The sequence below is a fragment of the Lipophrys pholis genome (genome assembly GCF_963383615.2).
Source record: "Lipophrys pholis genome assembly, chromosome: 18".
Classification (NCBI taxonomy): domain Eukaryota; kingdom Metazoa; phylum Chordata; class Actinopteri; order Blenniiformes; family Blenniidae; genus Lipophrys; species Lipophrys pholis.
In genome coordinates, this window is record NC_137646.1 from 14,522,252 (window position 1) to 14,546,144 (window position 23,893).

The window sequence follows — 23,893 nt, forward strand, 5'->3', positions numbered from 1 at the left end:
CATATACATATACGGCCATGGTGTCTGGGTGAGTTTTATAGGTTTTAGAAATGAGGTTTGGCCTCATGCCACTGGCTCACCAACTAATCTTACATGCATATTTGTGGACTGTGTGAGGAAACTGGGGTACCTGGAGGAAAGCCACGCACACACAGCGAGAGCTTGCAAACTCCAAACAGAGAGATCTGGCTGGTATCTGCACCTGGACCTTCTGGCAATGAGGCAAAAATCATAATTTACGTGGAACAATGCAAGGCCAATGACAGTGGTATAGAAGATGGATGGAATTGTCAAGTTAATTTCCCCACATGAGGATGACGGGACTGTCCTGAAAGGTCAAGATATAAGAATGAAACAGTCTGAAGATTCATTTCTGTGTTTTAGGTGAGAAAGTGGGGGAATTAATAAGATAAAAAAAATTACACATAAACATCTTAAATATCGAAGGATTCCATATCCCATCTGTTAAAACTTTAGACTGAAGTAGTAGAGACTGAAGGGTTGTATTTGAAGCCAGTTTTGTAAAAATCTTCCCCACGCTGCACCTCTCTGTGCTCCAATGCCCGGCAATGTGCGGATGTTCTTGTTGCGCATCTGCCCCGGACTTACGGCTGCGCCGCAGCTCCGCATGCTCTTTTCAACGTGCTGCGGACACCGTGACGTCATGTGCTTTGCACGCCCTCTGCGAAGGCACGCGGCCACGGGGGTGGTTGCTGAAAAGCCGTAAATACAGCAGATGTAGGCCGCATACCAGTGCGTAGCGTCTCAAACAATGTCGAGTTTTTAACACTGAGGCAGAATGCACAAAACAAGCAAAGTGACACCACGAGGCCAATCAGCTGCTGGTTAATACTTCGTATGGATGGACTGTAATCACATTCCATTGCTTCAATGCATTATATATTCATGTACCTGTTTGCTTGCAACGTTGAAACAAACGGAATAAGTGATGTCTGCACGATAAGAATGGTCTAAACCACACTATTCGTGCAGCAATGTTAATCTGCAAATTCTTGTTTTGTAATCCAGCTCTTGGTTGAAGAAAACATTTCTGAAGCGGATAAACTATCTTTTCTATGACATAGTCTCCAGAATAAAGCGGGTGAGAGAGATGTGGGGATTAGAGGTGTTAAAAGAAGAGCCGTGAATAGACTTTAGAGGAAGTTGCGCCAATGTGCCCACCAGAGGGCAGCATTGCGCGGAAGTTCTTAATAACATGCGCGGTTGAGCGGTGGAATAAGTTTGAAGAATGATTGACATTCTGTACACCAATCAAAATTAGAGGTGAAACAACCCTGACCAATCAGATCGCATTGTTTACTACGGAAGCTCCGCCCCCGAGGAGTACTACTTTCGCTTTCTACGAGGATGAAGCTCGTTTTCTTGTTTTCCAAGGCAAATGTTTTTGTGTTTTATTAGCTTCACGTTCTGGAGCGATTCGCCAGGGGAAGTAAATCTCATTGTAGTTAAATTCGTGGACTTGTGTGCACAGTAAGTCTTTTACGCTCCGTTACAAAAAGCCCACATGTGCAGAATGAGCTGAAGCCTTCCAGTGTTTGTGTCTGACGTTCTGACCTGTTTATTGTTGTTTCTCTGCGCTTAGATTATCATGTTTTATAGGGCTGGAAGCAATAAACTACAGTTTATTTTTGTTTCCTTATTACACACACACACACAAAAAACCCCGCTTCTACTTTACTCCGTTTATTCAGGTTGAGTTTGATTTTGCTTACTTTATCAGGAATAAAATGTGTGAATGCTAAATCTGAAAAACAGCTAAACTGTAACGCTGAAGGAAGAGAACCTTCACAAAAGGTGGAAGGACCGGAAGTTCAAGAGAAAGTTCTTTAGGTTAAAGTACCAGTAATTGTGAAAATAAAATCAATAAAATAGCAATAATAGTAAAGAAATATCATTAAAGTACCAGCATTTTGAAAAAAGCATCAATAAAGTAGCAGTGATAGTTAAAAAGTATCATTGAAGTATGAGTAAGTGTTAAAAATAATATCATTCAAGTACCTGTAATAACGAAAAAGCATAATAAAAGTACTATTAATAGTGAATAGGTATTAATACGATACCAATACTGGTTAGAAATTGTCATTAACAATACCTGTAATAGTGAAAAAGGGGAAAGTTACTGCAACTTGTAATGAAAGAGGATTAGTTAGATTTTAATTGCATTGTCAATCACAATTACAGGCACACAATGTGTGTTATTCTAACTATCCCATCTCTAAGTGTTAATAGTAAAATAATCTTTCCATTGATTCCTGGATGTGGGAGCAGCAAATGCTTTCTGTTGCATGTATTCTATTAATATATTCAACAGGTTGAGTCCGACATCAGCTTCCAATGTGGAAATGTAAACGTTCTCATTTGGTGGACGTCAGTATGAACAAAGACCTCATTAAAAAGCTCAAGGACAAACTGGAAAACTTACCCTTCTCAGGTTAGTGAATTAAACTGAACCTCAAAGCATGAAACTCCTACAGGTCTGGGTTCTGTGAAAATGATGCCGCCATGTTTCCCTCTCTTTAGATCACAATGGTCTGAAGAGTCCAGGTCTCACGTGCTACTTGAACAGCGTGCTCCAGGTGCTTTTCATGACCAAAGACTTCCGGGATGCAGTAAAAAGGTGAGAATCCTCAGATTTGTTTGGACTATGATCAAACTAAACTTGTTTAATATGAACTGCTTGGTGTTTGATAGTTTACTGTTGGATGGACCTTTGACAGGAGCTTGTTTTCAGATTTTATGCAAAAGTAATTCAGATAACTGGCTCCTGCTTTCAACTATACACATTATGCAGAAATGGGAATAGTATTGATCTGCTTATATGCCAGAAAATTAGAAATATTGAGTTTTGGTGATAAATAATGAAGTTGTGATGATAAATAATACACAACAGGACACTTTCTAGAATCTAAAAAAACCCTTTACGTGACAAAGTTTTCAAGTGAAAATGGAAAACTTTCGTTGCTTTTTGGGTGTCCGTTTAACAACGATGCTCTCTGGGAGAAAACGCTACTTTTTCCAATACGCTCCGACTCTGTCTCCATGTAGATGGTGGAAAACACAACTTCTCTGAAACACAGCTGCTGCAGTAAATAGTTCTACAGCACACACACACACACACACACACACACACACACACACACACACACACACACACACACACACACACACACACACACACACACACACACACACACACACACACACACACCAGTAGATGGACGATAGGAACAGTGTTTACCTCCAGAGTATCATGACTCCCAGTCCATATTCTCCTGGGACTTGGTAGTTTTATTGTTGACAGTCACTCATAATAACAATGAAGCGTGGTCGTCTGTCCACTAGAATGTCTGTGTACTTGCCATTGTTAATGTTCATACTGTATTTATTGTTCTCTGCGTGTGTCTGTGGCTTTATTGCAAAACCTCGCAACAGCACCGACCAGTGGCCCGACATGAAAACTGTCTGGTTTTCATCTTTTCTCCAGGAGCGCCTCAATGCTTTCACTGTGAAGGCTCCTGCTTATGTGTGTTTGTCAGATTGGGCATGTCCACCGGGTTTGTTTTTACTCTGGAGTTCATAATCCTTATTCTAAATCCTTTGGAACGACCTCAAAGACTTTGACATACTTGTGAATCGTCTCTCAAATTTCTCGCCGTGCTTCAGAAGCGGCAGCAAAATCCCAACAACCATCGACGGGCACCTGGCAGGGCTGTTCGACGCTTTAGAGAGGACGGTCACCACCACACATGCTGTAGTCGCATTTCTGGGCATCACTAACGGTGAGTTTATATGAGAGACTGCTGTGGATGCATATTCATGACTGCTCTTTAGTACATTACCCTTCAGTGAATGTAACTCATCCCTCTCTCTTTCAGTTTATGAGCAACAGGATGCTGCGGAGTATTTAGAGAAGATCTTGTCGCGATGCAGTCGAGAGGCTTCCAGGGTTGGTACGGTTGTATATTTTAATGAGACTCTGCACACTGTTAACTGGGACCCAGGGCCTGGTGCAGTGGTTGTGTTAGTCAGTCATAGTTAGAAATGGTCCTCACAATTAGTTTTTAGGCTGTTCATCTTTTCTAAAGTGAAAAGATTTTCATGTTTTAGTTGGTTAAACTGGATGTTGCTCGCAGGATAAAGGCTCATTTATACTCCCCGTCCGATGGAGAAATGACTGTCCCTGGCAGTTTACAAACCGAGTGTTTGTCCTTGTATTTCTAGATCTTCCAAGGAGAATTGAATTATAATGCCACATGCCTGGCGTGCAAGGAGGAGAACGAATCCCGCAGCCTTTTTTGGTTGTTGCCTCTTCCAATGGGAGACTTGCAACATGACACCTACAATGTGGTACGAGGCTTTCCTCAAACAGACAAACAGACGAAAACAAATTGATGTGTGAATAAATCTTGCTTACTTGCAGGAGGACGGACTGAATTCTTTCTTTAAAGTGCAAAAGGTCTCCGGCGACAACCAGCTGTACTGCACGCGCTGCAAGAAGAAACAAGATGCAAACCTTGTGAGGAAAGAATCGGCCCTGCTCCAGGGTTTTTGGCACAAAGTGGCTGCTTCTGGTTTCATGCAGAGGGTTTTTGTTGTTGTTGTTGTTTCTAGAAATGTGAAATAACACAAGCTCCCAGTGTCGTCACGCTCCTGTTGAAGAGGTTCAAGTTTGATTCCAGACGGAGATGTTACGTCAAACTTCAGTGCAGTGCCGTTGTGCCTCAGACTATATCCATAGAGGTATTTCACATCCATCTCAAACTGCTTCAGGAAAACACTTGATGAATATACTGTCTGATTTGACTTTTGGTTTGTTTCTCTTGACAGAGATGCACATACGATCTGTATGCAGTCGTGAACCACTTCGGGACTTTGACAGGAGGTCATTACGTTGCAGAAATCAAATCATTTCAAACGGGCTGGTGGTACAGCTTCAATGACGACGTTGTTAAAAGTGTAAGGAGACACGTGTTTCCATAAGCTCACAGTCAGGTGGTTAAACATTTGTAATGATGGTTTTTTATTTGTTTTTTCCAACTCTACAGCTCAAAACACAACCTTTAGGAGTTGAGACTTTTTTCAGGTAAAAATATAATAGAGTTAAATGACATGTATCATTATAAGCTGCCCGCTGACTGACTGATTTAACGTGGTCCCTTTTCCACACAGGTCATGTTCAGCCTACATCCTGATTTACAGGAAGGGTAAGTTTGGATATTGACCATCTACTAGAAGAAAAAAAGCTGCTTATTAAGAAAACCATATTGCAAAAACTAACCTGTCGAAGACTAAAGCAAATTTTATTGTATATTTGAACACGTTATTGATAACCAATTCATCCTTGAAGTTCATTTCACTGGGAGCAGGGATTCAGAGACGGTCATAGATGGAGCTGCTGGAAACTGTAACTTGTTGATTTGGTTCATATAACAAGTCTCAGTTTGTAACTAATAGAATGCAAGCAGTCAGTGACAAGAAGAGAAATCAATGGAAGGGAGTTTTGCATCGTGTTTTGTACTCCAGCTGTTTGTGGGTTTTAATAACCTCCCTTGTTTTTATTCACAGTGAACAAAGCGCCTGATGGGAGCGATGCGGAGGCTCGGTTCGCACAGTCAGATGTCGAGGGTGAAAAACGACACGACGAGGCCGAGGCAGGAGAAGCTCCGGAACTCTTGAACGGGGGTTTGGATCACATGAGCTGGTACGCTCCTGTTACTCATCAGTCAGTCAACACGCTTGATCGGAGTGGAGTCGCCACTGGACGGGCTCCTCCGGACGGTGACGGAAAACGTTGCAGGCGAAACACAAGCGAGCCGAAGCAACAGAAAGTGAGAAGCAACAAGCAGGAGGCAGCACAGACTGTGACCAGGGGACCAACAGGAAAACGTGCACACAGCCCAAAGAGACCATGGAGGTAGTGACGCGAGAAATATAAAATCCGCATTTTGAAGTCGCAAGCTCACCAGCATTTCATCACTTTCAATGTGTTTTAGGAATGTATTTTCTCTACATGTAATTGGAAAACGACAAGATAGCTGACCTGCGTTTCTTGTTAAATGAGACCTAATCCTAATATTCTGGATTAGGCAGCTTTGTTTGTTAGGTTTTTTTACACATGTTCATGACCACATTTATATGTGCAGCTCGTACCTTTAAGTAAACATTCAACATTGTGAAGTGTGAAAACTACGAGCGCACAATGAGCACGAGTACTGACCTTCAGCTACTTGCCCATTGTGAGTACCGACACGTTCAATACCAAGACGTTTCAAGCATTTTAGATATTTTAATTGTGATAATTGAAAAACGTGATTTTGTTCTCAAGTATATTTGATTTTCAAAACGTACCTGCTGAAAAGTTGCACTGTTTTCATTAAACCTTCTATTAATTTAATTTTTTTTAGATGCACAGCCACTTCCATTTCAAAATGATAACTCATTTGTTGCTGACTGAATTTTACCAAATAAATAAACAAACCAGCTGATATTTTGTCAAAGTGGTGCTTTATTTTATAAATGCAAAGTTAGTATTGTGCAAGACCTGGCAAAGCTGGAGGCGTGTAAGCAGGTAAGACATTTATTAAATGACACTTCAGCCTAAATACATGGACTGAGAGTACCAGTAGTGCAGTATTAATATTAAGAGGCTGTCAATTCAATGTCAAAGGTCCTCCAGGTACTCTGGTTTTCTTACTACAGTCTAAAAATGTGCATTAAATGTTAATTGGTGACCCTGAAATTGTCCATAGAGGTGATTTTCTTTTTCCCGGAGTTTGGCCTCTGATGTCCGGCGACCTGCCGGGTGAATCCAGTCCAGTCAGCTGGGATCGGTTCCAGCACCCTACGTTGTATAAAGCAGTGAAGAAGACAGATGGAATCCCAAGACAAAAGTGACAAAAACGTGCACCAGTAAGAAAGTCATTTATTGTCTCTCGCCCATTACACACATGCTTTTACAGAAATAGCTCCTTTTAAAACTACATTTTCAATTTGTCCTCTTCAAATACTTTGTTCCTACACACTATGATATGAATACATGCTTTTATTCAATTTTACAAGGACGAAGGTTTGCAGAGAAATCCTCCAATTAATTTCTTCTTCCTCCTCACATTCACAGGCTTCAGTGATTTTGTCCTCAGCGCTTTATTATTAAATTTTTTTTAGCATTTTAGTAAAGTTGGAATCCCGTCGGAATATACTGAAAAAGTTAATCTAGTACAAAGAAACTAATTTTAATTCTTTATTTGTGTGTGTAAGCCCTTGAACACAAAAATAAAATGACAAATAAACAAGTTTTGATGGAATCAAGCTACAGGGAGTAGTAGCAAATAATCATATCAATCTAATTATGTCACAGCAAAATTGATTTCACATTCAATCGACAAAATATGGTTACAATTTGTCATGCCTTAAAATTATTATGAATTTTCTGGAATTCTTTTCCAGGTCAGAGCCCCGCCTCCTCGACTGCTCAATGGAATAGAAGTGGGGGGATATTTTACTGACTTTTACCTTTAATTTGATGACTTGCTCACCTCGGGAGATAGTTCCGCTCGTGGACGAGAGTATTCTGTAACTTTGACAGTTTCAATTAATTTATGTGTATAGTGTTGGTATACTTCTATTTTAATCACAATGAATTTCTGAGATCGAGTTGCTGTTTCCCTCATCTTTTCTCTCACCTGGGTCTCTGTGGGGCCCGCCCCCCTTTCTGATGACTTCGCTTTCAATTCACCTTCTTTCACGTCTCCTTCATCTCCTGGCTGTTTTTCTACACCACCACCATCATCATCATCATCACATGTTGCGTTTGACAAACAGTCTTTCTGCCCCTGTTGGTCTGATCCGACACAATCGTTCCCCTCATTCTGTTCTTTTTCTACTTCATGCACGTCCTGCTGACTCCTCCGATCACCTGTCTGTATGTCCCCTGATGTTACTTCATCTGCAACAACTTTTCCATCTGCGTCGATTTTTCTCCTTTTCTCATCTTCCTCTCTGCTCACCGGTTCAGCTGCACGTTCACCGCCATCCCTCCCTGGATCTCCAGCACTCGGATGCTCTGCGCTGCCGCCGCTCTGACCCGTCACAGACTTGCCCTTCTTCGCCTCTGCTGGCTCGTCCTCGTCTGTGTTTGCGTCCATTCTTCTCTTCCGAGTGTCACTCCTCGCATCTTCTTTGTGAAGCTGGCCGCATGATGAACGTCTGACTTCACGGTCAGTATCTGGCGCATCAGCGGGTGATTCTGCATCTTCCTCGCTTTCTTTAGATGGCTCTTCTCTGTCATCACCGTCCTCATGCTCCCGTGTTTCCTTCCTCTCGCCCGCGCCTTGTTTTCTGTCCACATCAGTGTGTGGATTGTTGGACGCAGGCGAAGTAACACTCGTCTCTCCCTCGTCTTCTTCCTTCCTGTTCCCCTCACCATGCTGACACTGACCAGAGTTATCAGCCACATTTGGTGGGAAACTTGCACTGGTGACATCGGGAGTCTCTCTCTTTGCTAGAAAATATTAATAAAAGAAAAGTCAGACAAAGAGTTTCACACAGTCATTGATATTATTCAGCATTAAATTCTTACTTTGTCTTCGGTAAAACAGAAGATAAGCATTCTGGGATCTTGAAGGAAAAATGTCAAAAGCAGCCAAGTCAGTTTTCACATTTATAAAAACAATGCACAACATGTACATCATACACTCAAATACTTAAATGAGGGGAAACACTATCCTGAGACTGTATTTTGAAATGAATAACACTTTGTCCTCCCATCTGAAAACAAAGACATGTATTTTGTGCAAAATGATAAAAAGGTGGACTCTCACGTCTCAGTGTTCTCCTGGGATAGCCGGGCATTCAGCTGTCAAAGAGAGGAAGAATCAGATCAAACACAGAAAAGTAATTTTATATGGCAGTAGAGGACTCCTACGCAGATTCCATAAAAGAAGGTCAGTCTCACCAGTGTGACTCTGTCATCGTCAAAGTTACACCATCTGTGTTCGTTGTCCTCTTGAATTTTGATTTTGGTGGCGTAATGTCCACCTCTCAAATCACCAAAATGATTAACGACTGCATACAGTTCATATGTCGAATCCTGATGAACAAAGAAAAACTAAGTCAGACCTCCCAGACCAAAAAAAAAAAAAAAACACCCCCCTGAATAGATAGAGACCGAATACTGAATTAAAACAAACCCCTGGTATGTGTAGGGAGTAGGGAATGACCACAGCTTGGTTGTTTTTGATGTAGGACATGTACTGGTAGCTGAAGTTGAACCTCTTCAGCAGCAGAACCAAAACATCTGGATGATGCTTCATTACATTCTCCTGTGGTGAAAACCACACATTTCACAATAAAATTCAAATTTGGCTCTGATGTGACATTGTAAATTCTTCATTTGGAGCAAATGTTGTGGCTTTACTCACGAAAATAGCGTCAACTTTGGTATCACAGTTTTCACAGTACATCTGTTTTTTTATTTCTGAGGGCTCGAAAAATTCTATAATGCCATCCTCCTGGAAAGACAAAAGAAAAACAGGTTATTGGTTTATGTTCAGGCAAAACAAAGACCGAAGAGTTTACAGTTTGGGAAATCCTTACCACACTGTAGTCTTCCTTCACAATTGGAAGAGGAAGATACCAAAATGGTGCGTCGCTGCTGGTTCCCGATTTACACTTAGAGCAGGTGACCTTGTTGTCTAAGCGTCCATGGAAGACCTGGAAACACGGACGTCTATGAACAAGCTCTGTTTTTCATCCAACTCCAAGTGGACCTCCGCTAAAATGAAGTCCATACCTGTGAAGCCTCGGAACTGGTCCTCAGTAAAATCTTCTCAAAGTACTCGGCGGCATCACACTGTTCATACACTGGATGGGAGGAGACCAGCGTTTTAAAAAAGGCCTCAAGGGTTCGAAGATGTGTTGCTGGGATTAAGTTGAAAATTAGCAAAATTACCCCCGAGAGACCCCGAGATGGATTGTCTGTGGCAATAACTCATCAAATACTGTTTTGACTCACATTTTACACATTGTCAGAAGCTTTGCCAGCATGTTATTAATGTTTTAACATCATGCAGACGACAATTATATATCAAATCTTTAAGTGATCAGAGAATAAAATGATCATATCATGTAAAAACTGCATGACTTCAGGATTTCCTGCTGTAATATCGTACCTTTGTCGATGCCCAGCTTCCTTGTTAGATCTTGTGTGACTGTTGTTTTTATCTGTAAGTTATCGAATAATGCCTTGAGCTCCGGATCAATAAACTCTTCATGGTTTTTACATGTTTTGCTAAAAGCAACAAAAATGTAGACAAAGATGACATGAGTTTAAAAAAAAAAAAGCATTTGCTTTAACTGTTAATTTACTTTACTATTGTGTGATGCGTTACAAGTAATAACAACAAACCTCACAGCTTCTCGGAAGTCTTTGGTCATGAACAGTGCTTGCAGCACACTGTTCAGGTAACACGTTGCTCCCTGATTAAAAAGTCCATGGTACCGTTGATGAGCTACAGGAAGAAGAACCAGGAAGTTACAGATGAATGCAATAAAACTTAAAATCTTCTGCACTTGTGGAAATCCACTTCTTTGACTGAATTACAAAACATTTGCAGTATGTTTATTCTTTTAAAACAGCCTGGTTCATGGAGCGGATCGCCTTCCAAGGTTGCGGATTGAATTCCTGTTTGTACTACTTGAATATTTTACCAATATTTTCTAACGTGTGATTGAATGCAATTCCAGCATTATAATTGGAGTTGTACTATAATCGCAGTTTTTAATAAAACTTTTTCACTCCCACAAGGAATGAACATAAAAACACACATTTACTGTATATCAACATCCAAATTCAGAATCAGTCCTTTTTAACAGATAAAATGAACACATAAAAAAACTCAAGGTAAATCCAGCAGAGGGCAAAGTTTTTGAGTTTAATTACAGACAAAGCCCATTAAAGCCTTGTCGCACAAGTGACCTTACAAACCAAGTGACATATTTTAAAGTTTCAACCCAATATATTATGGCAAAAGGTAATTTGAACCTTTGGAAATATATCGTTTTACATGAAATAATCCTAAAGACACGTCTTAACTTGCTCTGAGTCAGCCAAACGAAACCGAAAGGACTCAGAGAACATTATCAGATCCTCACAGTTTATTTTTATTTTCATACATCTAATTCTTCCTTACTGGTTATTGCATATAGAATGAATAGATCACAAAAAGTAAATGATTCTCATAGCAAATAATGTACTTACCCGGAAAAGTGACATTATACTGACTCATTTTCCTCAGTGTCCGGCTGAACTGTCACCTGCAAAAACATTACAAAGTGATCAATACTTTGAATACTTTTACATTTAATTAAATAAATATTTCTGAGCCTACCTTCAGCGAAAAGATTCACAGATGCATAACTTTCCTGGAAATCGAGGGTGTTTTTGTTGTTGTTTTGTTTTTTTTAATCAATCCCATGAAATTATTAAACCGACTGTGGTACAAACATACTCTGAATACTTTCTCTTTCAACCGCAGGACTGCTGCGTTCAGGGTGTGTCGGAAAATGACGCACTTTTTGAAAGACTTATCACAAGTTCACGATCTATCAACACCAAGAGATTAAGAAACACCTTGGCTCAAAACAGTGAAATGTCAGGATTCAATTAAAAGGGTATTTTTAAGCTTTTCAAGCTATTTTTTATTTTTTTTGTCTGAGTCAAACGTTCTGATTTTGAAAATTCCAGCAGGTTATTAAAGTACCACTAATTGTATGAAATATTTTTTTTATTTTTTTTAAGCAACAATGCAACTCAAAGTGTTTAACCAATTCCAGAATAACGACAATCACTTAAAATGTACGAAATTTAAAAATAAAGATGAAAAATGCTGTTACTATGAGCTTGTTCCAGATGTTTAGAAATGTACAAGCTGAACTTGTCAGGATTCGGTGGGTCCGGTCCGGTCCGGTCCTGGCAGTTTTATGTTTTGCGTTCTGTTTGTTTGGATGGGTGTGGTCTTTCTGTTCTGTGCGTAGTGTTCCCTCCTCCCTCTCACATTTTGATAACAAAGCAGGTGCAGCCGTGCTGGAGGACAACTCGTTTGACCTGTGGCTTATCAGCGGCTCCGCCCTTAAAAGTCTGGAGGCGCCAGTCCGTACTCCTGCGATGGTAATCGTTTGGTCCAGCTCTCTTCTGAGTCTTTCTGATCCCGGAGCTCGCGAGTTGTGGCATTCAGCCAAGACTAACCAATACTGTTTTTTGTATCTTTGGATTTTCGTTCATCTTCGATTTTCCCATTCAGGCAAAGGGAAAACATGCAGACACCATATAAAAGCTACTTAATGGGCTTGAGCGAAATATATTGTCTCTGGGAAGCATTACAATAAGCGTAAAAGGTGAAAACATCATCAGAACTAATGACTAATGTGGAAGGATACTTCAAAGTTAAAATAAATCAGACAAGACCTAAAGCATGGGCCGTTAATTTGGAGAGTGTAGTTTAATATTTTAATATCCCCATATTATTGTTATAGTTGTCTATTACTGTGATAGAAAACAGGATTTATTTCTCTGCCATTTTAAAAGGGAAATGGTTTTCAGGAATTATTTGTAGCCTTATAGGCTACAATAAAATAAATAAATCACATTTGCTCTCTGCTTGATGTCTTGATGACAGAACTTATGTGAACGTCTCCTCACATCTGGTCACTTGATCAAAGACTAGTCGTTCAAGAAAACTAGAGAACTCGATTTTATTTAGACAATTAGAAAAGTAGTGCTATTGAAAGGCCTGCACAGTGCAGCCTTAAAAGATAGAAACGGTTAAACGATGTTCAGGAGCTGAAGCAGCATCAGAGTGTCACCAGCAGGCTGTCACAGAGATACAGAGACTGCAAGGCAGAGACGTAGACGTCTTTCGGCCGCATCCCACACTGATGACCGCTCATCTTCCTCCAGGAACCCTCAGTGTCATGTGGATGACGGACAAGTTCTGGACTCCATATTCAGAAAGCGGCTTGTCGTCCTCATCCAGCGGCTTGTCTGTAAAGTACAGCCGCAGAGACTCTTCGCCTGTCCACACACACAAAACACAAACATGCACAGAAATCATGAAGTTGTTCGGGGACTGGATTACCTGGAGAAAACTAATGCAGGCTCAGGGATAACATGCACACCCCTTTTCTGGGTCAAGAGTGCTAAAGGGTGTTTCCATTTAACTGTCTGGATGGTGCATGGGGGCAAAACAATGAAAAAGTAGCACTGAATTGTAAATAAACACTGATAAAGTAATTTCGAAACAGCGAGCTGATAAGAATTCAAACATAGAATTAAAAAAATAAAGCTTTTTGCACAGATGAAAGGTTGCTTTCAGTTTGCTTGAATGTTGTGACTGAAGTAATACAGTCATTACATTCTCAAAGTTAACAACAACACCTCACTTCAAATAGTGTAATACCTACGTTTGTCCACAGCACTGAAAACCAATAAACAAAACAATTCAATTCTTATGGAGCTAATAGACTGAATATGAATTACAATTAACTCGTGTTTCAACGTTTTATAATGGAAGAGAAATACACTTCAGGAGTGATTGAAATAATAAGCGACCTACAACTATAAGTAAGCTCCTCAATGAGTCGGCATATTGTGGCTGTAATACATGTTAATATTACTCATCAAAATCTAAGCATTTCACATTCTTCTGAAAACCTAAACAAATTATAAATGACACTTCTATCTGTTTCCCTCATTTAACCGTGAAAACACGCACAATATCTGCAAACAGCGCCTCTTTCCTTCCCGTCTCTGCGCCTTTACCTGCGCTGTCCGGGAGTTTCTGTGCGATTTTTTCCTTCAGCTGCAGCACCGTCATGCTCTTCATCTGCTCCTCGGTGTTACACAGGTCGATTATCAGCTTCTCGCCCCTCAGGCCGTGAAGCATCACCTGGTAGATCTTCCCCATCTCTGTGCGCCTCCGTGCCTCTTGCTGCCGTTCGGAGCTCTGAGCCCAAGTTGATGTTCACTGAACAGGTTTCGCTTTCGGGTGTTTGTTTTTTTTTACTCCCACTGACAATAATGTCCACTGTTTCCCTGCTTCCTTTGTGCGTTTCTCGGTCAGAGTTAATATTTTAATAACTTTCCAACTTAATCCAGATGTGCCTTAATTGACTAAATGTGAGTGTTTGGAGTCTGACTTCGCTCATGCGCAGTCATTAACAAATGTGAGATAAATATTCATGTATTTATTCGACCTGTACCTTACTGTTGATGACTGGAAATCACCTGCAAATCCAGCAGGTGATTTCCAGAGGATAAACTTTGAACGTCATCTGAAATTTATTGTGACGCTTTACAGTATGTAAAACATTTATTTATTATTGTTTTATTAACCTTTGTTTAACCAGGAAAGTTAAAACAAAAAGAATCACTGAGATCGAGTTCTCTTATTTTTCTGAACAGCCACGATATCGTGCAATTTTTATACACAAAAAACCCCCCAAACAAATACCAAATACATACAAATCAATAGGCATATATTTGATAACTTGGATTAGATTTGTATCACTTTGCTCAAGCAGCTTCAGGTTAAATGGATCAGTCATCTGAATTCACTGGAGGGAAGCATTGTTTTGTTGCCCGTAATGGGGCAAATCACATATTGTGATTTTTAACACCAGAATTACATAACGAGATAATTATCAACGTACAATTAGTTTGAAAGAAATAGAGAAATACGAAAGGTAACAAATATGTTTAACGATGTGGTTATTGTCGTTGTGCCACATTCCCCAAATAATTAACTCATACGTGTTGCGATATGAATGGCAGCCAAAAACTTTTTAGTTATGAGTGTAATGTTTGTACAATGAGGGTGAATAATTTTCACATTTCTGCAGCTTTATTCTAAAAAAAGCAGCGACAAGACAAATCCACAAACTTATTTGTTCCGCGACATGGGATGTAAACAAAGTGACGGAAACGTTCCACTTGTCTCACGTTGCTCTCGTCACTTCTTGTAAATGTGGCAGAAGTGAAAGTCGAAACTAAAGCAGCTTTGGATCTTGGATGTGGCGCAGCAGCTGAAGTATCAGTGCGTCTGGAGAAAAACAAGTGGATCCGGGACGATCGGAGCCAAACATGAGCAATCCGAGTCAGGATGAGAAAAGCTACGACCCCCGAGATACCACGCTGAAGTTTGTCAACCGGCCCGATGACCTGGATCCACTGCGTAAGTACCGAATTATTCACGTTTCTCTTGTAATTTACGCGCACGTCGTGATGGCAGTTTGTGCTCTCGAGGAGGTTTTCCCTCGCTGTCCCCTTAATGTCAGAGTGCGTGTTTTTGTTGTTCGTGTTGTTCAGCCCCGGAGGATGGAGACCCGAGCCTCAGAGCAGAGATGTCCTGCGGTCACGCCGTCACTCCGGAGTCTCTGACCGGGTGGTGCCGCAGCCTGCTGGATCAGGTGTGTTCCACCGACTCTCCTCCACAGGGCAACAGCTCCACTCACTGCAGCAACATGCCAACTCATGTCAACATGTTTATCATGTAAAAGTAATGAAATTACTAAAAAAAATCCAAAATACACAGATGCAGTTTCAAATACTACAACCCGAGATCCACCCATCTTCTATAGGATTTATCCTGTTCAGGGTCGCAGATCCCGGTCTATTGGTGAGGGCAGGGTACATCCTGGATCACAGGGAAAATACACAAAGACAAACAATAACATACACTTAGAGTTCTGAGAATTAAATTTGCAGGTTGTGTGAACCAATAAACCAATTACGGTTTTTCTTTAGGTACCTAAACCTGATGTTGTAATTTTATAATCGTTAAGGATTTGTGCCTATGAAGTTCAAGCTTCAATGACGTCCTGCTTGGCACACTTTCCTGGACATTTTAAGGATTTGAGCAAGAAGCATTTTATCCTTCCTGACCGTAACTTTTTCCTGTATATCCATAATAATATGTTATAGTACTGTGGTACAATAGTGCAGTGTGTTACCACCATCTTCTAGTGCAGTGAGTGCTTATGGACTACAGAGCTCTGACATTGAGGGCCTCTCCAAACTTCACACATAGGGTCGTTGAGGGATGCTAGTGAAGCTATAGTGCGTCTGCAACCAAGATGTCACTTTATATCAGTGTCACATATTACTCTTTGATCAGCAAGACAAAGGTCCAAAATAAAAGATGGAAATCACTTCTTCTTCAGATCAGTTTATGAAAGCTAAAGGAATCTACAAAACAAAGCTTCAGAGCTGAAGGTTGCAAACTCCTGATCTAAGAGATCGTACACTTCCAGTAATCCTATTTAAAAGTATATGTCTTCTTTTTTGCAGGGCCAGTACACATTTAGGTGCCCTGCATTGAAGGATGGCACTTTGCACAAGTGCGACGCAGTGTGGTCCTACCAAGAGGTGCGCAGGTTGGCGGTGCTGTCAGCTAAAGAGATGCAGTACTTCGAGGAGAACATTGCTCGTCTGGCTGCCACAGAACATTGTGAATTCAAATCAGTAAGCTTCCATATATCTCCAGAAATGTACAAGCAACTTGTTAGATGGTTGAGGTGCAGCATTATGCAGAAGGCTTGAAACCAGTTTTCTTGTTGATATGTGAGCGTGTTAAAAAAAAGGCAAAGTGCTCAATCAGACAGATAAATTAACCATGGTCAGTGGCTTTTTTATAATTTTATTAAGAGATTCTTATCAATGTGTCTTGCAACAGTGTCCCGGCTGTAAAACCTACGTGACGCGGGAGGACCTGACCAACCTCAGTGTGCAGTGCACAGTGTGCACAGCTGACAAGAAGAAGGTGTTCCAGTTCTGCTGGCAGTGTCTGAAGCCGTGGAAAGGAAAAGCCCCAAGCTCAGTTCGCTGTGTCAACGAGGGCTGCATCAACCACGACCTGGAGCTCCTCAAAAACTGCAAGCTGACCGCCCTCCCCCAGGTAATGGGAGTCACTGACTGCCCCTCCATCCGGGCCTGTCCAACCTGTGGTCAGAGGGTGGAGCACGACAAGACAGGCTGCAAGAACATCATCTGCCCTCGCTGTCAGGTGGAGTTCTGCTTTGTGTGCCTGAAGGTCACCAAGGTGTGCCTGAAGACAAGCACTCACTTCCAGCTATGCAGCGATGGCGTGGCTCCCAGACAGACAGCCATCCCGCTGTGGCACAGAAACTAATATATATATATATAGACACACACACACACACACACACACACACACACACACACACACACACACACACACACACACACACACACACACACACACACGGGCTCACTTTCATCTTTCTATCATGAAAAAAAATCTAAAATTACTTTGATTTTCTTTGCGTTACACATCAAATCTCTTACAATCCTGTTTTTTTCTTGTTTATTGACAGCATTTGTTTATGGCTTCTCTGCTCTATTCTGTGGTTTACAAATATCAAACAATGTTCTTTGTCTTTGAAACATGTCCGTGAGTTGATGTTTGTTCATTCATAATTCACTATTAATAAAGATTATTTTAAAGTAAACATAGTTTACATGTGTGACTTAATCTAAAACAGAAGTTTGGAAGACAGAAAATAGTATAAAGTAGTCACAGCACAAAAGGGAAATACTATCTGTTCATCTTTTATTCTTCCGGGGTTGGGCTGCAAGGTGCTGGAGCTCCGCGCAACCTGGATCTTTTCTACAACTAGCGCGCCCCCTAGAGGTCAATTTCAAAACATTAAACTACTGATTTTTAAAGTCTCATTATGACACATTTAATATATTTCTTTGTATATGAAATTGGATTTCAATATAATTAGGCTACCAGTGAAAGCTACATTCAATTCTCAGTAAGTAAAGTTCCATGCATCGATTCTGTTCTCTGAGAGGAGCTTGACGAGAAACACACTCAGGAAAGGGTTCAGTGTGACCAGTTATGGACTTACTGGACCTGCCTTGCTTGAGAAGAAATTAAAAAAACGCATCAACCCTGAAAACAAGTGTAACTGTTTCATAAACTAATGGGCTTTTCTATGAGCTGAATCATTTAGATGTTGATAAAAATGAACCGGGACTCACAGGATGGATTAAACAGTTTATTGAGTAGATCAGTAATCACTGTAGTTGTTCCTCACACCAACTTAAAATACATTATTATATTACATAAAGTAAACATTCTGCATAAACCTTTCACAGATTACTCAAAAAAATGGTCAAATATCAATAATTAATGCCACTTCTGCAACACCAATTAGTAAATAATCACTTTGACTGTTGACCAACAGGGTGGAAGCTGGACTACCTTTTTTTAAAGATCAGTTACGCAATACTAAAAGAATTATACAGTACTTTTTTTGTTTTAGTTTACACCCAAATAAACACTTTCACAATGCAGCCCACTAACATATGACACCTATTTCAAATTACATCGAGCCCTCTTTTAAAATAAACTTTTAAAATGTGATGTAATCTTGTAGCAAAACAAAGCTGTGACGTACACACTCTTAATACATATATTTAAACCATTACCAGTTTGAATGTAGGGCTACTATGGCCAAAGTCTCTACTTTGTTATTTTGAATAATAACTGTGATAAGTCTTTCTCTTGCAGGATGGGCAAAAATTGAAAGGCATTGGTCTTCCCCCGGACATATCACTGTGCTGACGCTCAGCTTCATGCTGACCTTCACTAACATGTGGCTGTGTAGGAGTGCGTGGTGGACCAGTGGTTTGGACTGGTGTCCAGGGGAGATGTACATTGTTTTCTGCAGACTCTGGCTTACAGCAAGCAAAATGTGAATGGTTCCAAGGTGTGAATGTCTGTGTGTGTGAATATATGTCTGTTTCAATTGTTCCTAAAACAGACCGACAATTTCCGCACACCAGGTTTGAAGCCCAGAGTTGCCTCTGCCAGTCGAAGTCACCAATGTTTCTCCTCCTGGTATCCAAAGTCGATGGAAAAGTCACATTTATGTACATTGTTTGAGTAGCTTTCTCACTTCTTTCAGCTGAAGTTAAATCCCTCACCTTCATATTGCGTAAGCTGTCTGACACAGACTCCACGTCTGCTGCTTTTAAATCACGTTTTTCTACAGCAGTAACTTTCCCTCCATTTTGCCCTTTCCAGTGTTTACTCTGCATGTTTTCTCTTGTCTTTTCTCCCTCATCGATGTGTCTTTTCACAGGAACATCTCGTGTCCTCGTCTCTTCTTTCAGATCGTCCTGCGGTCTCCTTTGCCAAACACCATCAGACTGTATTTGCTTCTCTACAGTCTGACTGCTGGGTCTTTGAGAGTTTTCTCTGGTCTGTGCCAGTTCATCATCTCTCTTAATCTCCCTGTGCCCCTCGCTCTCGCTGCTCTGAGGATGTTTAGAATACGTTTCCTCATCTCCTCTCCTGTGCTGCTGAGCTCTACCTTGGTCTTCTCTGTTTTCTTTCTTATGTTTGTTCTCACTGGTTGTATTCAAGTGACGACTGTAAACAAGGTCTGATTTTTTCAGAAGTGTTTTCTGCCCTCCTGCCGGCTCCCTGTCATCTGTTGCTTCTCTGCTTGTTGCTTCTTCCTCCACATCTGTTGGAGTCTTTCTCACACCTCCCAGTTCATCTACAATAGTGATTCTGTCTTTGTTCCCCTGAATCAACGTTTTCTCTTCTCTCTCTTCATCCACAGTGCCACTTTGTCCGTCACTCCCTCTAACATTGTTTCTGTCGGCTGCTGCCTCCTCATCCTCCTTCTCTTCTGTCTTCACAGCGTTTCCACTCGGATCGTTGACGACACAGGTTTGTAGTTTGACGGCTGCAGGACAAGACGCCTCGTCTTGAGGGGAAGCTTTTGCAGCACACATGAACAGATGACGTCAATTCAAACTACCTGTTTTATACTCATCAAGACTGATTCAAATGTTTCATAAGTGTTTGCATCCTTACTTTTCTCTCTCCGGTAAAATAGGAGGTAAGCATCCCTGGATCTGGAGGGATAACATGAAAACAAGTTATGGTCATTTCCAGTAAAATATTGAATAAACAGTGTTAAAGAAACAGTACAGATAAACACTGACCCGCAACTGGGATCCAACTGGAGGGGGTTGTATGAAAGCTGATCATAAAAATATGAATTAAAAACACATTTTTTCATCCACCACAAAATTGCACAATGACTGATAATGCTCACCAACTTGACAGTGCTATCATTGAAGTGATACCATTCCTCATTGTCCTCAGACTTGATGGTTGCGGTGTAATGTCCCCCTTTCAGATCACCACGGTGCTCCACAAAGGCATACAGCTCATATTTCTGACTCTGATAGCAGAAAAACAGAAAACAGCCTGTGAAGTTAACAAATAGTCTAAACGCTGATAACAAAATATGAAAATTGCAGTTTACCTGTATTGTTATTGTGTTGGGAATCTGCACACTGCGATGGATTTTCCCATATTGATTCCACAAGCGGTCAAACTTAAACCTCTTCAACAGCAGGGTCAGAACTTCTGGATGATCTTTCATTTCATGTTTCTGATCGGAAACAAAGGAAATGAAAGCAACAAAGAAATGCAATGGAGAAAACACAGAAAGACTTTTAAAATAACAACAGACATCTTACAGCGTAATGAAATCCTCTCAGATTGGTCCACAGGTTATCAATGACAAGTTATGAATCAGAACATGTCACTTACATCATGAGAATCCGTTTTGACCCTACATTTTTCACAATACAGCTGGTCCTGTCCAGTGACCTTTGACTCAATGAAAAACTTCTCTATGCCATCCTCCTGAAAAAGATCATTCTTGTTACTTTCTCATGGAATTTAGTCATCAGGTTATTGCGTACTGTATGTAAGGTTTTCGTTTCACTGATAATGTGGGCTGAATCATTAATCTCATCCTGAAACTCATATTAATATGAACTATTAAGTCTTTTATCACAGCAAAGATCCTCCTCACCACTTTGAATGCTCTGTTGCTTTCCTCAACCAGTTCGAGAGGAAGATGCCAGAACTGTTCATCTGTGCTTCTTTCCATCTGACAGCCAACACAGACGTTCTTGTGTGCCAACCATATCTTGAACATCTTTAGGAAGAACAAGGCCTTGTCATGTACTTTCTCAAAACTATTTCACTGAGATATCCCTTTGATAAGAACTGAATTATTGTTTATTTTTTCATTTTACCTGTGACGCCTCCACACTGTTGAGGCTGTTCATAATTTTCTCAAAGCACTCAGCAGCGTCACCTTGTGTTGAGCCTTAAGAGGAGACATGCAAAAGGTGAATGGTCACCGGAGTTTGAAGACTTTGAAGAAACACGCAATGTAAATCATTATTTCACAGTGAGTCAACACAATGCACTAAAACAAAGGAATTCTGTACAATATCTGTAAATGTTTGTCTTAAAATGTAAAAGGTTCGGTAATGTAAAGGGTAAACTTCTTTCTCGATAGGCTGATCTGAAGGTTAAACTCCAAACAATAAAGTGTGATTAGACTTTTATCTCAGGCAGCTTCAGTTTACCATTAACCATAAAGCAGGGCGAGTCAACTGAGCACTCGCACACTTTTAGGACAGTTTATCTTGGATTAAACTACACAGGACAAAGTCACACATGTGAGATGCCTGTCTTAACATCCCACCAAAGTGTAACCAACATCAATCTTCTCTGAATTATGTCTTGTCAATGCATTGGGAGGGAATATTCATTGTACCTGAGCGGATGCCGAGTCCGTTTGTGATGCTCCATGTGGTAGTTTCTCCTTCTTCTAACTCTTCAAACAAGTTCTTAAGATCAGTTTGAAATGAAAGATATTTTCCACCGTACCTGAAGTCAAGAAAGAAAGCGCATCCTGCATCACTCGTATCATCAGAGGTGGACGGAGCAATAAAACTTTTACTCCTCTTAACACTGGCATGTTACTTCTCTTGTCACAGGGAAACTTTACAACAATTATTGACACAAAAGGTGAAAAAGTTGACTGATTAAGTTACAGAGTAGTTTAATCCTAATACTCCCTGCTTCCTTCATTTAAGGTAAAGTTTTCAAATTAAACTCAAAGTCATGTTTCGTTGAGCTTCTGATTCGAAACGATGACAGAAGTTGAATGACGATCTGTCATTGCTTATGATGAACCTTTATTTTATAAAAGTTATGTGAGAATTGTTACATGCAAGATTTATTAGTATTTTCTTCCTCCATTTCTTACTTGAACATGTTCTTGTGTAATTTATATCATGACTTAATTATTCACAATTACAAATGATCTTTTAAAGTCCCAGTTTGGATCTTATAACGTTGACTTTTCTTTCTATTCTAATACCAAATAAAATTCTGAATGATAAATAGAAAGATCAACTTTAGACAAAGTTTTTTTTTTTTTTTTTTTGCTTATGCTTAATCTAATTATTCCATTCATCCATCATTCAAATTTATTTTCTACAATCTTGACTTAATTAATCACCATTACAAAGGCACCTTTCAGATTTAAATATATTTCATAAGGTTTGCTGCAGAGAAATGAGTAAAGACGGTAATGTAACCTTAAAACAATATAATCCTGTTTCGGTGAAGAGTATTTCTGCCATCAGTGTACTAGGATGGATGATTTTGGGTCTTTTTAATGTTGTTTTGTTACAAACCGTCTCACAGCCTCTCTGAAGTCCTTGGTCATGAACAACACTTGCAGCACAGAGTTGAGGTAGCAGGTTGCTCCCTGGTTCCGTAGTCCATGGTACTTAATGGCTGAAAGAAGTAAACAGCACTAGATTTAATTTGTACCATTTCCATGGATGTAACTGTGTAAAGTACAATGTGTAAATCTCACCTGCATGTCTGGAGGAGGATCTTCCCCACATCTCTATTAAGTCTATTTAAATCTGTCCTGCATCAGAGTTTGTTACAGAAACACAATGAATAAAACTTGCCTCACTCACAGTTACATATAGAATGTCTGGAGATGAAATGTGTACCGTGGTGTCCGCGAGGAGTTTTATGTGTTTTGTGGAGAATCAAACGGTTCAGTTTCTATTTCGCTTTAACCATCTGCTGCATGATGCGTTCAATGTTATCGGGAAAAATGTATGACACTAGAATGGCAACCCAAAGACCAGCTTGAAAACAATTTCTTAATAAACAACTGCAACAAGAACCATTTCGTTTATTGTTTTGCTTTTATTTGTCTTCATACTTTTTAGTAGTCGTTCTCAAGTTTCTTGATCATTTTAAAATAAGCACTCTTTTTTTTTTCTTTCTCAAAAAGACGGTGCATCTGAATATACTGAAAAATGATTTGTGAAATTCATATTCTTGTTTTATCTTTTCTACGCTCATAACTTTTAAACTGGAAGGTCTGAAGCATTTGTTTTTTCCAGTAGAAAATAAAACATTATTATTAGTAGAAAATAAAACATGCATTATTGTTAGATGCTGTATGCTTGACACCTAGTTGCAGTACATGAACTTATCATACATTTCAACATGTTACAGATCTTTGATAGATTTTTAAAAGAAAATGGTCTGGTGACTTCTGAAAACAAAGGGTTAATCAGCTGTTGGAGAAAGACAACACCCATCTGCTCTGAAGTCACATGAATTCCTGTAAATGACAAATATTGAAAGTGAAAATCATTCATATACAATGACGCAGCTTTATTTGTGCTGTTATCCTTGAAATGAAAAAGAGTCACATCAGTCTCTGTCAGAGGATGGGAATTATGACTGCTGGCATTCATTCATCACTATAAGAACAAGAAACTGCTTCAAGAATAACATTCTGCCTGTAAATGTGGTTGTAATCCCTCTATCAAAGCAGATTATAATAACACTTCTCAGTTTACCATCCTGTCATTTTCCTCATTGGTGTGTCTTGATTATGTAGGGTGATCAAATGAACACGCTGTTTC

The 23,893-nt window shown here is 40.1% G+C and overlaps 5 protein-coding genes across 10 annotated transcripts; 2 read left to right on the plus strand and 3 right to left on the minus strand.

Moving 5' to 3' along the window:
- The first annotated feature begins 1,344 nt into the window (after positions 1-1,344).
- On the plus strand, positions 1,345-6,515 carry LOC308123737 (ubiquitin carboxyl-terminal hydrolase 50-like). Of its 2 annotated transcripts, XM_080486388.1 has the most exons (12): positions 1,345-1,491; positions 2,333-2,452; positions 2,542-2,638; positions 3,685-3,800; positions 3,897-3,967; positions 4,243-4,368; positions 4,442-4,537; positions 4,633-4,761; positions 4,849-4,977; positions 5,067-5,104; positions 5,191-5,225; positions 5,587-6,515. In XM_080486388.1, exons 2-12 carry the CDS (start codon positions 2,356-2,358, stop codon positions 5,937-5,939), a joined length of 1,287 nt encoding a protein of 428 aa, XP_080342514.1. In that variant the 5' UTR covers positions 1,345-1,491; positions 2,333-2,355; the 3' UTR covers positions 5,940-6,515. The 2 variants fall into 2 exon arrangements, with proteins under 2 accessions (XP_080342514.1, XP_080342513.1); XM_080486387.1 differs by lacking the exon at positions 1,345-1,491 and having other exon boundaries at positions 2,236-2,452; positions 5,587-6,507.
- On the minus strand, positions 6,512-11,575 carry LOC308123736 (ubiquitin carboxyl-terminal hydrolase 47-like). Of its 5 annotated transcripts, none has more exons than XM_080486384.1 (14): positions 11,409-11,575; positions 11,279-11,334; positions 10,427-10,529; positions 10,191-10,309; positions 9,812-9,882; positions 9,616-9,732; positions 9,441-9,530; positions 9,210-9,341; positions 8,975-9,109; positions 8,841-8,875; positions 8,600-8,637; positions 7,704-8,521; positions 7,534-7,597; positions 6,512-6,862 (listed from the first exon to the last, which is right to left on the minus strand). In XM_080486384.1, the coding sequence occupies exons 2-13, from the start codon at positions 11,304-11,306 to the stop codon at positions 7,553-7,555; spliced, it is 1,731 nt and encodes a 576-aa protein (XP_080342510.1). In that variant the 5' UTR covers positions 11,307-11,334; positions 11,409-11,575; the 3' UTR covers positions 6,512-6,862; positions 7,534-7,552. The 5 variants fall into 5 exon arrangements, with proteins under 5 accessions (XP_080342510.1, XP_080342512.1, XP_080342509.1 ...); XM_080486386.1 differs by having other exon boundaries at positions 6,513-6,862; positions 7,534-7,591; XM_080486383.1 differs by having other exon boundaries at positions 6,513-6,862; positions 7,557-7,597.
- A 1,171-nt stretch (positions 11,576-12,746) lies between these two features.
- LOC308123738 (uncharacterized protein) lies at positions 12,747-14,248 on the minus strand. Its single transcript, XM_080486389.1, has 2 exons — positions 13,838-14,248; positions 12,747-13,090 (listed from the first exon to the last, which is right to left on the minus strand). The coding sequence occupies exons 1-2, from the start codon at positions 13,980-13,982 to the stop codon at positions 12,963-12,965; spliced, it is 273 nt and encodes a 90-aa protein (XP_080342515.1). The 5' UTR covers positions 13,983-14,248; the 3' UTR covers positions 12,747-12,962.
- Positions 14,249-14,783: 535 nt separating this feature from the next.
- LOC308123460 (uncharacterized protein) lies at positions 14,784-17,541 on the plus strand. The gene is made up of 4 exons (XM_080485966.1): positions 14,784-15,248; positions 15,383-15,483; positions 16,364-16,537; positions 16,749-17,541. The coding sequence occupies exons 1-4, from the start codon at positions 15,158-15,160 to the stop codon at positions 17,202-17,204; spliced, it is 822 nt and encodes a 273-aa protein (XP_080342092.1). The 5' UTR covers positions 14,784-15,157; the 3' UTR covers positions 17,205-17,541.
- A 544-nt stretch (positions 17,542-18,085) lies between these two features.
- Positions 18,086-23,005, minus strand: LOC308123452 (uncharacterized protein). The gene is made up of 12 exons (XM_080485957.1): positions 22,961-23,005; positions 22,816-22,872; positions 22,631-22,733; positions 21,703-21,815; positions 21,173-21,246; positions 20,947-21,072; positions 20,679-20,774; positions 20,389-20,517; positions 20,176-20,304; positions 20,063-20,100; positions 19,932-19,972; positions 18,086-19,833 (listed from the first exon to the last, which is right to left on the minus strand). Exons 2-12 carry the CDS (start codon positions 22,844-22,846, stop codon positions 18,575-18,577), a joined length of 2,139 nt encoding a protein of 712 aa, XP_080342083.1. The 5' UTR covers positions 22,847-22,872; positions 22,961-23,005; the 3' UTR covers positions 18,086-18,574.
- Between the last annotated feature and the right edge of the window lie 888 nt (positions 23,006-23,893).